General features: G+C 41.2%; 2 protein-coding genes across 2 annotated transcripts in view; one reads left to right on the top strand and one right to left on the bottom strand.

Moving 5' to 3' along the window:
* Positions 1-1,329: 1,329 nt before the first annotated feature.
* ndufa6 (NADH:ubiquinone oxidoreductase subunit A6) lies at positions 1,330-3,463 on the top strand. The gene is made up of 3 exons (XM_034894157.1): positions 1,330-1,553; positions 2,910-3,025; positions 3,246-3,463. Exons 1-3 carry the CDS (start codon positions 1,415-1,417, stop codon positions 3,375-3,377), a joined length of 387 nt encoding a protein of 128 aa, XP_034750048.1. The 5' UTR covers positions 1,330-1,414; the 3' UTR covers positions 3,378-3,463.
* A 391-nt stretch (positions 3,464-3,854) lies between these two features.
* fam234b (family with sequence similarity 234 member B) overlaps positions 3,855-12,157 on the bottom strand; it is an 8,668-nt gene continuing 365 nt past the window's right edge. Inside the window, exons 2-14 of the mRNA XM_034894404.1 lie at positions 11,895-11,961; positions 11,179-11,712; positions 9,933-10,046; positions 9,631-9,798; positions 7,846-7,964; positions 7,599-7,749; positions 7,235-7,376; positions 6,734-6,928; positions 6,516-6,594; positions 6,222-6,389; positions 5,900-6,020; positions 4,630-4,859; positions 3,855-4,524 (exon numbers count right to left, since the gene is read on the bottom strand). Of these exons, the coding sequence (XP_034750295.1) occupies positions 4,522-4,524; positions 4,630-4,859; positions 5,900-6,020; positions 6,222-6,389; positions 6,516-6,594; positions 6,734-6,928; positions 7,235-7,376; positions 7,599-7,749; positions 7,846-7,964; positions 9,631-9,798; positions 9,933-10,046; positions 11,179-11,712; positions 11,895-11,961 (2,091 nt within the window). The 3' untranslated portion in view covers positions 3,855-4,521. The remainder of the gene's footprint in view (positions 4,525-4,629; positions 4,860-5,899; positions 6,021-6,221; positions 6,390-6,515; positions 6,595-6,733; positions 6,929-7,234; positions 7,377-7,598; positions 7,750-7,845; positions 7,965-9,630; positions 9,799-9,932; positions 10,047-11,178; positions 11,713-11,894; positions 11,962-12,157) is intronic.

Below are 12,157 nucleotides of genomic sequence, written 5' to 3'. Positions count from 1 at the left end.
ACTGCTGTGCATACATGTCATTATAGAGATGCTGTACACCTGCTTCTGCAAACTAGACATACACTCAGAAGCTTATCTGTTCCTCATTTTAAACCAGTAAACTATCCACACATACGATATCAATCTATGCAAAGATTATACATTTTAGTTCAAAAAAATTGAAAAAAGCTGCAATACATACCACCAAGACCATGTTTTTGTTGAGACTTAAGTTCTATGTGTGTAGACACAACTCGTTACATTGTTTTCAAGATTTAAAATCCTTAGTTAATCCCACAACTGGGAAATGTACAATGTCACAGCAGCAAGGCATAGTGCAAAAAAGAACATCATTAAACAATTATTGTGGGTTTTATTTTTTTTAACCAGGGATATTTCCAATGAGATTCAGAATCCCCTTAACAAGCAAAGAAGGCAGCATAAAAAGTTTCACATAAAAGAACAAACGGACATAAAAGAAAACTGCAAATTACATCAAACAATGAATTAGCAGTGTTCAGTAACAGAACATGTACGTTAAGTGGTCATAGTCCTTAGTCATACTTACAAAATAATCTAGTTTAAAAAGACTAGTGCACACACCGTGATGAGGGTGCAACAACTTTAAAAGCAAGTTTGTTTCTAATATTTAGTCCGCATCATTTGCGTTTTTGAATGAACAAAACCATTTGAACCACCTCAATATGGCACGTTCAGCATAACCGCATTCATTATTTTGGAGCAAAATAGAAATTCTCTAAAAACATTGCAAACAGTGAAATGTGGTTTCTTAAAGTAATATTTATTTTAACCATAGACTGTATGTAATTGATTTTTTATTTTTATTTTGATTGATTAATTGGTATGTGCCAAGGTGCTTTACTGGCACTCTTTTATCAAACTCTTACTGAACCAGACTCCATATGAAAAATTGGAACATCCTGTACTTAATTAGCAATGTGATAGTTTATAAAATACTAGGTAATGCTTTGTAAGGTTTGGCTGTTGTATTAGCTTTCGTGGTGTTTTGTTTTTGTTTCAAGAGAGTTTACCAGAAGCAAGTAACAGGTGTGACTCGTGTTGCTGGACCCTGATGGATTGTAGTTACAGGCTCAGAATCAACCCTGCTGGTTGGCGGCAATTAAAAAATGGCTCCCAATTAGACTTCCTTTTTTTAAATTTATTTTTATTAACAGATAACTTTACAAACGATCAGACGACGCAGTTCAACATGGGTTTATGTGAAAAAAAACGTATGTAAATCAGGAAATAAAAGGTAGTACAATTAAATATCCTAAATCATGTACTGTATGTGGATGGTTGCTCTGCTGTTGCTGCTGGCTCGTGCCAGTCCACTAGGTGGCAGCACGATGTTTCTCAACATCATGGATACCATCGAACATGTAAAACCGGAAACGCTGTAAGGACAGCAATCATGGCGTCCGCGGCGGCGACCCGAGCTGTAGCTGGTGCTGCTAAAGTTGTAAAACCAATTTTTAGCCGGGACGTGGACGAAGCAAAACGCAGAGCCCGGGAGCTGTACCGAGCCTGGTACCGAGAGGTCCCTAACACAGGTATGTCGGTCCGCCGTGGTCGTTAAAAGGTACCGTTATATTAAAAGAGGCGTCAAGGTCGTGTCTATGAAGAAGTCCAGCATAGCGACGTACGTTAGCCGCTAGCAAACAGCAACAACTACAACAACACGTTTAGCAAATGCTAGCTAAGGTTATGTGTTGTCCAACACTTTATAGTAACGCTGTAAAATGCAATTAAATATTCAGACCCCCTCCCCGAAATGCATGTTTACTAATTCGGTTCAAACTTCAATAACCCATATGTATTTGCATATTTGTGTTATTGCCCTATGTATGAGTGTTGGCGTTTAAGGTAGATAGCGTCATCATTTCCATCGTCACTGTACACTCTTTCATATGAAAAAAAACATCACATCTCCCTGAGTTAACGTCACTATTAGCTCGTACTCATTACTAGACTGTATATTAATATTTCAGTCTATGCGTTGTTGCATCTTCCTTGGTATTTGCTGGGTGCAATATGTACACGTTTTGACTTTTTCCAGTGTTTTCATGTGGGTGTCAACCAAACTTAGACGGGCGTGGATTTTATAAGCTGTGTGTGTGTGTGTGTGGGGGGGGGAATCAGGCTGATTAAACCTCTTCCCAGGACTGTGTGGGTGTGTTTAGACTGTAATTACACCTTTCTCATTGTTATTAGTAGATGATTTGTGACCTTATACATTCCCATTAAACCTGTAGCCCACCTTCAATCAGAGCAGAGAGCTAATCAGCCAGAATAACTGAAAACACCCGTGTTATGTCTTCAGAGGTACATAAGATGACATGCATCCTGCTTTTGGTTTATGGTGCAATTTTCTTAATTCCCCTTGTAGCACACACACACCTGCTAAAGAGGATTGCCATTTAAATGTGTATGTCTTTTTTCGTTTAGGGCCCTGATGATCTTAGTGGACATTTAGCTCCAGTTAATACTTGAGAGGCTCAAATGGTCTTGTTTACATTGTGCTGACAGGTTGGATGCTGTCCACATTTGGGTACCATGATAACTCAAGATAAGGGCAGGATACTTGTTTTGTGAAAATCTTTACATGCAATGATAATGATTGAACTCTTTCCACACAGCTTGAGTATTACATAAACTTGTGCATTTGGAATCCTTTGTATTAAAGACTTATTTTGAAAGTGACACTGATGCAATTAAATGTAAATGTGGAGACTTTTCTTGCTCTCTACCAAATGCTTGGTTATCCAACAAAGCTTTCTTTTCTTTTTTTCTGAAGAAAAATAAATTATGATAACAGCCACACCTCAGGGGTCTGTGGAAAAATGAGCTCCTGGATGTAGTTGTGCTGGAATCGGAGTGACTTTATGTTTGATTCTCTTTCTTTACAGTGGCAACGTTCCAGCTGGACATCACAACGCGCCAGGGAAGAGACAAAGTGAGGGAGATGTTCAACAAGAACAAGCATGTCTCTGACCCCCGTGTGATCGACATGTTAGTCATTAAGGTAAAAAAAAAAACAGCCCTCTACTGAACTATGAACTGTGTAAACTATAATGATTTTAATTTCCCAATTGAAACCACTAGATGTTTAATTTTGTCCTTGGAGTCTGCTTTTTTAGGCCGTTTCCGCCAAAATCCCAATATAGACTTCTACTGGGGGCAACACTGTACTGTGTCTTCCATGGTGTGTTGAATTTTTGTTAATTAGTATATTTATTCCGCAGGGGAAAATGGAACTTGAGGAAACAATCCATGTCTGGAAGCAGAAGACTCACGTAATGCGCTATTTTCAGGAGACTGAGGAACCTCGTGCCACTGATTTCCTGTCCAAATTCTACAGGGGTCATGACCCATGAACTGTGCGGCTGTCTGCTAACCTCTGACCCCTCTTTGCTTATGCCCAGTGTGACAGATGTTCCCCTTTACTGTAAATATACACATATAAATGGCTGGGTCTTTTATTCAGAAAGGTTATTGGGGTTTATCTTAAGGGGACAGTTCCAACAGAACACACACTGAAACCTGATCCACACCGAGTGTTGTGAACTGCTCCTTGTTAATGCCAATTTATGTCTCAGTGTTAAATCAACGCTGTGGTTACTTATGTGGATAAACTGACCCTACGCCACAGCCTGACGTGCACCTTTAAAAAATAAAAAAGTTAGTACACGAGCGACTGGTAGCGTTGCATTTCCCGCGACTCATTCCTCTCTTCCTCCATGAAGAACATGAAATCAAGGAGAAGCTTAACTTTTCCTGCTACAGATTTACATTTAAAACAGTTTATATGAATACATAATTTGAGACAGTGAAACAAAGAACACATGATGCCATAAGAATTGATTTTCATATTTTCTTTTGCGATTTGTGAAGTTTTAGCTTACATTTAAATGCCAATAACAGCCACATGTTCTGAGAAAAGATATTCAACAACAAAGTAAACAAAGAAAAAAAACAATGTTAAAACTATTCAATAAATACTGTTCACGGCGTTAAATATTTACAGACTCCTTACACTACTAACTTGGTGATGAGCGGAAAGATGACCGTTAGTGGCTTTATTACAACAAAATCCATGTGATGGAGGATGGCACCACAGAAACATACTGGCCTGGGAAGAGGTATGAGTGCTGCATTACATGTTCTTTCATCAGGATTATTGTGCTTATCTGTCAGTAGTAAACAACAATATGAAGTACCTCTTCTCATCAAGTCCAAACAATCGTAAACATTCACTGAAATGTTAAACTTCCCAAAGTTAAATAATTTAATTAAGCCTTATCCTTGTACAAACATAAACCATAACAATACAAACAAAACCTACCTACAAATAATCCTTTTTACAGAAAAGAAATCTCTGAAATTAAATTCATACTTGGTATATCCACAGCTCTAAATAACTCCTCAGTGTCTCCTTATTGCAGAGCTATCCACAGACTTTTGTCCCTTTTCGTCCTCAGTCCTTTTTTCCACTGCTTCCTGTGACGCAGTGTTGGCTCCTCACTAAACCAAGCAACACAGTTAAGAGATTTATCATCGAGTGGAATCAATACAACTGAGATCAACACTCAAATAATCTGAAATATCTCACACTTGGGTTTTTCTTACCTGGCGTTTAAAGGACAAAGCCCTGAAGAACTTGTTGACTTCAAACACGCTAGGTTTAACAGCTCCGCCGGGCTGTCTGGTGCGTTCCTCTAGTCGGACGATTTGTCCTTTGGCGATAGCGGCTTTGAGGCTCATGCTCTTGACTATCCGGGCGCCGGGCTCTGAATAGGGTGCAGGTCGGGAGGATACGGTGATGTAGGAGGCGTCTTTCTGATGCTCCTGGTAACTAACTGTCAAGACATAAAGTATGTAAAACATTTGTATTGCATGTGTATTCCATCCAACTTCGTCTGCTTGTCCAGTATCGGGTTGTGGGAGACCCCAAACTACCCTTTGTGTATTACTGTGTAGTTAATATGTTGCCGTCTTTTACCAAAATACTTTTCCAGACTAAGGTTGTCACGATCCGATTTGGTTTTATGTTACAATTTGATTCAGATTTTTAAAAAGAATTGGTGATTGCAATGCCTTAATGAGAGCCACTAGAGGGCAGAAGAGTCGAGAAGAGTGTTCAGAGTTTACAGCTAAACTTAAACAGTTATAATGTATAAATTGGTTGATTTATGTTATAGTTTCTTTTAAATTTATTGTTTATTTCTGCACACAGGTGTGCTAGCTAGCTAAATTACCCTTACATTAGTCGTCTATTTATACAGTTAACGTTACTGATGAATTCGTTGGTTAGCCCAGAGTTGTTAACCATGGTCAAAACAATCATCCTAAAAATAACTGGGCGGGTTAGCAGCTACTTGTCAACCAGCAGCTTTACAGTTGCCACCAAAGCACCTTTCCTCTTCATTCCCTCTTCGTTCCCATTATTCTTATGTCTCATTCCACCGAGTTAACGAACCACTGAAACCATTTTAAGGGACAAAAGAATATGGTGTTGGATCGATCCATATTGAAGTCATTCAGTATCAGTACATAAGGTATCTGTTGTATAACTGTGTTCCAAAGTGGGATGCAATCAATGACAAAACAATGCCATGTGGCAGAAAAAAAGTTGTATTTATACTGAAAACCCCCATCAAAGAATTTAGGTTTCCATTAAATCGTGGGTAAAAAATCTTGGTACAAACCAAACCCTGCGTTTGGTGTTTCGTTACAGCCCTTGTCGAAGTTGAAACCGCGGCGTTGAGGAGTAAACTTCTACAAGGTGAGCTACCCGGGAGCCCAACTCCCTTTTTCAAGACTGCTTGGTAGTTAGACTTTTGGATGGTAAATGATAAGGATTGTACTACACAATCTATGCGTTTAGGCAGACATTAACCTGCGGAGGTGACGGCGGTGTCCGTGGTGCTGGTGAGCTCCAGCAGGATTTTGGGATGTGTAGGGTGCAGCAGGAAGAGTTTTCTGATGAGTGGCTCCGCTGCAGCAACACCTGGGGCCACCTACACAAGCAGTGTGGACAGTTGGGTAGTTCATTAATGCCTGCAGCTCAAACTCAACACCGTAAGATGAAGTGTGCATGTGACTCATTCTATATATATATATATGAGAATGAGCCTGCTTTTATGAGTAAAAAGTATACTTTTTTTCAATTAATAGATTTGCCTCAATAATAATCTTGTGGTTCTCTACGGCAGACTCACAGTTGTCTTGGTAATATTCTTCTGTGCTTTGATTGGATCGCTGGCCCAGAAAAGGAAAGCTGATTGGCCAGTGGAGGTGGTGATTGCAGAAGGTTCTAAAACATAACGAGGACACACGAACTCTGCTGACCAGAGAAGATGTCCATTGGCCCCATCAACAACCTGAGCCTGAGAGAGAGAGAGAGAGAGAGAGAGAGAGGAAGAGAAGCCTTGTCTGTTGTGCTTCAGCCCTTCATTAACTTGAGCCTTGATGTAAAAAAAAAAGGACTGTAAAAAAAGGACTGTTTGTTTTACCTTCATGATGCCGTTTGCTGAATGCTGAATGAAAAGATCAAGAATTGCATCATCGTTGAAGTGTCCTGGGGCTGGTTGGCTGTGAGATGTGAAAAAACTATTTCAGAGAGATTTCGGATTCTGATATACAACTTCCTCTGTTTCCAGTAGTTCAAAAAGCGTAGACAGTGTTGGGTTTTATGGTGGAAGTGAGTGGTGCGATATGCAGCAGGCTTTACCTGTGAATGGGAGCTGAGTTGAAGGTCCATTCTTTACGGATGTCCTTCTGCCTGAGCACTGACAGCTTGCTGGAGCCATACACCAGCACCCAGTCACTTTTGGTGGAGTTGAGGTTAGAAACAGTGTCCAGACTGTTGGGGTTGTTGCCATAACCAGCCACGAGAGGGAGCAGGAACTCCACACGCTCAAATCCTCTAGAGAAGATAGCAAAGGTGGGAATTTAACTTGTCAGTCTTAAATTGATAAGTGATAACAAGTCATAGCCATCTTTTTTTCACTGTGGATACAACCTGGGAAATGTCATGCAAACAGCATGTTAACTTATTAATTCACTAAATTGTTTGTTTAAAAAAAAAATAGTATGACAACATGCTTTGATTATTGTCACAATGTAATTATGTGAGAAATACTACTGAAATTGAAATTTGAAAAGTGCTTAAAGTAAAAAGATAAGACAATTTTAAGCAAGTCAGAGCTACGTGTCAGTCACTGAGATGTACCTGTAAATGGGTATGAAGGAGGAGGAATTGGTCTTCTTGAGTCCCTCCCAGCCTGGATCCTTCTTTCTAAGGGCGGGGGTTATGGGTAGTTCACCAGTGGCACGAGTGTAGATATCACACAGAGAGATGGCCTCTACGTTACCTGAAAAGACATCAACACAAAGCTTGTGAACCTGCAGTTGAATAATTTGTATGTATTGTACAGTAAGTTAACTGAATAAGTCACTCCATAAGGCTAAAACAACATGAGAGAGTTGTTCTTTTTCTATGGCAAGTTGTACCATCATAGCTGCAGCCAAAATGATGCCACTGCCTGAACACGCATGGAGATCTTTATATTCATATTGCTGGTTGATTTCTTTACCTAGTCCAAAGAGGATGTAGTATGCCCCTTGTTGTGTCTCATGCAGCAAAGGACCAATCAGTTTTCCCTGCCCAGTCAGGTTGAAAGGCACGGGATGACCGAGCTTTGCCCCCGTCAGCCCGGAGATCAACGTCAGGAAGAGATCTGAAGCCTGAAAACGAGTGGAGCAGAAAAAAGGTTTGTAGTCACTGAATACAACATGTATAGAAATGTGATCTGTACACTTTCAGCTCATGATCACTTATACCGCATCATCTGCAGGCAGGGTTGCTATTAGCAGATCTGGCACTGAGTCGCCCTGGAGGTCTGGAAGTAACACCGCCTGGGATTCAATGTTCTTAAGCAGTACCGGTCGCAGGTTCTCCCCTGGGGAATGAAAAGAAACCTCTGTTGATCCGTTATATGCTACAGGTGGATTGCCCTTATCGACTTACTAATCTTGTCTGGTTGGGAAAATGGAGGCTGAGAGAAATTTTGCTCAAACGTGCATTTTTTACATTTTAACATAACCTTTAGCACAACCAGATAACACGTTGCACCAACAAGGATTACTTTTTAAACCCAATTAAAGGTGTAGAAGGCATTTTATTTAGTGTAGGCACCAATCTCTGGCATCAACATTGGTAGTCTTTCAACATCTTGTAATTCAAGTTCTAAATATAAAATATGAACTAGACTTTTGCACCTCCTCTTGGCTCTGTTTTTAGTCTTTAGATAATCGAGCCATGACAGAGACTTTGGCTGATAACAGGTCAGGGCAGAAAGAGAAAGCGTGTTCCTACTGGCTGTTCTGTGCATGTGTTGCCCATGTGACGGAGAGGGAGAGCTACAGGCAAATTCTTCAAATTCTTGCAGTTTATTTTTTGCTTTCACGCTTCAAAAAGCCGGTCTCTTGCTCTTTTCAATATCCTTTTTTCTGACGTCACTTAGACGTCACATTGGCGCACGCCACCACGGGTGCGGCTCATAGACCAGCAGCTTCAGCCTGTTAAACATGGCAGTGAAAAGAATGTAGCTGGAACATTACCAATGCTCTGACTCCTGGTAATTCTGACATTTTATGCCATTGGATTATTGCCAACCAATTTTTAAGGAGAAAGAAAAGCTTCTATTTTGACTCATAAGTAACGTTAGGGTATAAGCGGCCAAAATGGGTTTCCTCAGGAGGGGGGCTGGTGTCTCCCTTAGAGATAGGGTGAGAAGCTCAGTCATCCGAGAGGAGCTCGGAGTAGAGCCGCTGCTCCTTTGCGTTGAAAGGAGCCAGTTGAGGTGGTTCGGGCGTCTGGTAAGGATGCCTCCTGGGCGCCTCCCTAGGGAGGTGTTCCAGGCACGTCCAGCTGGGAGGAGGCCTCGGGGAAGACCCAGGACTAGGTGGAAGGATGATCTCTCCAACCTGGCCTGGGAACGCCTTGGGATCCCCCAGTTGGAGCTGATGGATGGGGCTCGGGAAAGGGAAGTTTGGGGTTCCCTGCTGGAGCTGACCGCGACCCAACACCGGATAAGCGGATGAAGATGGATGAATGAAGTAATGTTAGGCTCAACCGAGATTTTTTTGGTTAAGAATAAAATCTACATTTTCTGATTCCAGCTTCTTAAATTTGAATATCTTCTAGTTTCTTCTTACCTCTGCAACAGCAACCTGAATTTAGTTTAGTTGAAAACAAGACATTTGAGGACGTCATCTTGGACTTTGGGAAACATTGATTCCAATCAACACACTCATTTTTGGGCATTTCATGGATCAAACCCAAATCGGGTTAATTAACAGATTAATCTGCAATGAAATTAATCCTAACTTGAAGCTCTTTAACTTGGATTTACTCTAATAAACTCTGATTACAATTTGTCTAAGAGTGTTAAAGTAATCCTTGTTAGTGCAATCCAGCCTTAGACAATATGTGATCAAATGGTTTGTAGAGGTTGTAACTTATTATTAATTACTGTGATCTGCACATAAAGCAGACAGACAGACAGATAGACAGATAGACAGATAGACAGACAGAAACTTATGTAGCTTGGCTTGTCTCCATACCTGAGGTGCTGTTGACTAACATGAGGATGGACTTGCTGATGAGGAGCACCACAGGTGACTGCTGGGTGCTGTACTGCAGACCACATTGGATGTACATCACAGTCTCCCGCATGACTTTCCTCCACAGCACCTGCCCGCTGACCGCAGACAGGGCCACCGCACTGTAAACTGGGTTTAAGAATGAACGTAACTACTGAATAAACCAGGACAACACAATGCATCTGCAAAACTCAGAAAGATTACAGGAGGAGAACGCAGATGAGATATTAGAGTGAAGGGCGTCCAATGAATTCCTCCCGTACTTTTGTTCCCTTGCATGGGACGGCTGTCGTTGGACCACTCGGTGACACCCAGGATTACATCCTCCACTGAATCACCATCAACATCCCACAACGCCAGCGCAGGGGGCGTGACACCTAGACAGAGAAACCACAACAAGGTGACCACCAGTAGAATCCTTGTCAGTGTTTGACTGAAGCTTTGAAGTGGGAACAAATGTGTGAATCATAAAAAGCATAAGTAATTAAAGAGTAGTTACTTATAGCTGTAAAGATGAATCGATTCGTTGTCATTAAATTCATCCGCAACTATTTCTATAATCGCTTAATCGGTTTGAATGATAAAGAAATCAATAAGGGAAAGCTCAAATCTTCTGATTCCAGCTTCCTCTGTAACCGTAAACTGAATATCTTTGAGTTGTGGACATAAGAAGACATTTGAGGACATTGTCTTGGGCTTTTGGAAAACACTGATCACCATTTTCTGACATTTTACATCCCAAACAACTAATTGTGACAACAATCAACAGATTAATACATATTGAATATAATCGCTAGTTATATGATCAAGTATTAAAACATGAATGATTACATTTCTTGCCTGAGATGTCCACGTTCAGTTTCTAACATACTGGTAAAAAACTGTATACAGTCGTTTAAGACTCAATCCTGTCGAGTTTGTGTGTATTGCCGCTCTACAATGCTTTCATAGCGCATGCTGAAACAGAGCATGTGGTGGGCAAAGCTTACAATCCTGTATAATAACAGTTTTACTAATTAATGGGTGAGCCAGCATTGTCTAGCCACAAATAAATCTTTCTAAAGAGAACATGCGGTGTAGGGCCAGTGTACGTAGTCGAGGCAAAGCATATAGGGAAAGTAGTACGGGGCATAGGCCTGCTCGATTATCAAAAAAATACATACTCACGATTATTTTGGTCAATATTGAAATGACAATATTTTAACACAATTACTGGTTGACTTCTGGAAAGATGTTGCAGTCACTGAACTTAAAAACAGTGGACAAACTGTGAAATTTGCCTTACTAGTTTTCCTATTAAAACTTTATTTTTTCATTCAGAACACAAGAGAATGACCTAAATAATCGTTTTTCTTGATTATTCTGTTTTAGGGATGGGAGCCAAAATCATAATTACGATTACATTTCAATTAACTGCACAGCCCTAACAGGGCCTTAAACTCTTCAGTCATTTTTGTCACTGAAAAGGTGTGTAAGTGATGTATCAGTCTTTGGTATTATTCTCTTTACCTACTGCGTCTCCCAGAGCTCTCTCCCATTGCGGCCTCTTCTCCAGTGTTCCCTTCTGGCACGGAATCAGAAATGCACACAGCAGCACGAGCATTGCAGCGCAGACCAGAGGCACCAGGAAAAAGGCACTCCGGACCGCATGCCTCATCCTCACCCTCTTCTCTTCATCATCGGTACTATGAACCCCTAGCCCGGCAGCCCCCATTGGCCCAGGCCCTCCTCTGTCCTCCCCGGCCCTGTCCCTGCCCGAGTCCCTGTGCTTCCACATGTCGTCTCTGTCCTGCCTGGATTTGCTGGGGAGTCGTTCTCTCCATTCGTCCAGCTCTTCCTCCTCGTCGTCCTGTGCCTCATCTTCGGCCCCCACAAGTCTTCCCGATCTGCCCCCCCGGAGCTGTGAGGAGCCCGCGCCGAGGCAGCTGTCCCTGCCAAGGCCATTCCGGGGGTAGTTGAGCACGAGGTCATCCTCTTCGCTTTCGTCCTCGCTGTCTGCTTGGGTGAGAGGGTCGTACTCCCCGAGCTCCGAGCCCTTCTTCCCTGCACAGAGACACGTGTTATTGGTACACAAATATATTATGTTCAAATCATTCTGGCAACTGGTTATAATGGCAATAAAAATAAACTATTAATCCAAAACACATAATCCTAGGAAAATCCCCATCTGAGCTAAAGCAAGAGAAGGACCAGACAAGAAACTGGCTGAAACCATTAATACCAACAGTCCAGACTTAAGGGGTAGAGGTCAGGGGTAAGGGTTTGGGGTAAGATCAAGAAATGGGATTCACTCTAAGAGTGCAGAAAAAAACAAACACAAAAATGGCCAAAATTATTATTATTATCAGCACTACATAGATGTAGTCCACCCATACGTACATACATATCCCAAAAAATAACAATAATGGTACTGCTTTGTACGGTAATGGGTTGTTAATTATTATATATATATATATATATATATATATATATATATATATATATATAT

Source organism: Etheostoma cragini, chromosome 15, assembly GCF_013103735.1.
Source record: "Etheostoma cragini isolate CJK2018 chromosome 15, CSU_Ecrag_1.0, whole genome shotgun sequence".
NCBI classification, from domain to species: domain Eukaryota; kingdom Metazoa; phylum Chordata; class Actinopteri; order Perciformes; family Percidae; genus Etheostoma; species Etheostoma cragini.
Note: the sequence above shows the minus strand (reverse complement) of the source record. Positions and strands in the feature narration are given on the sequence as shown.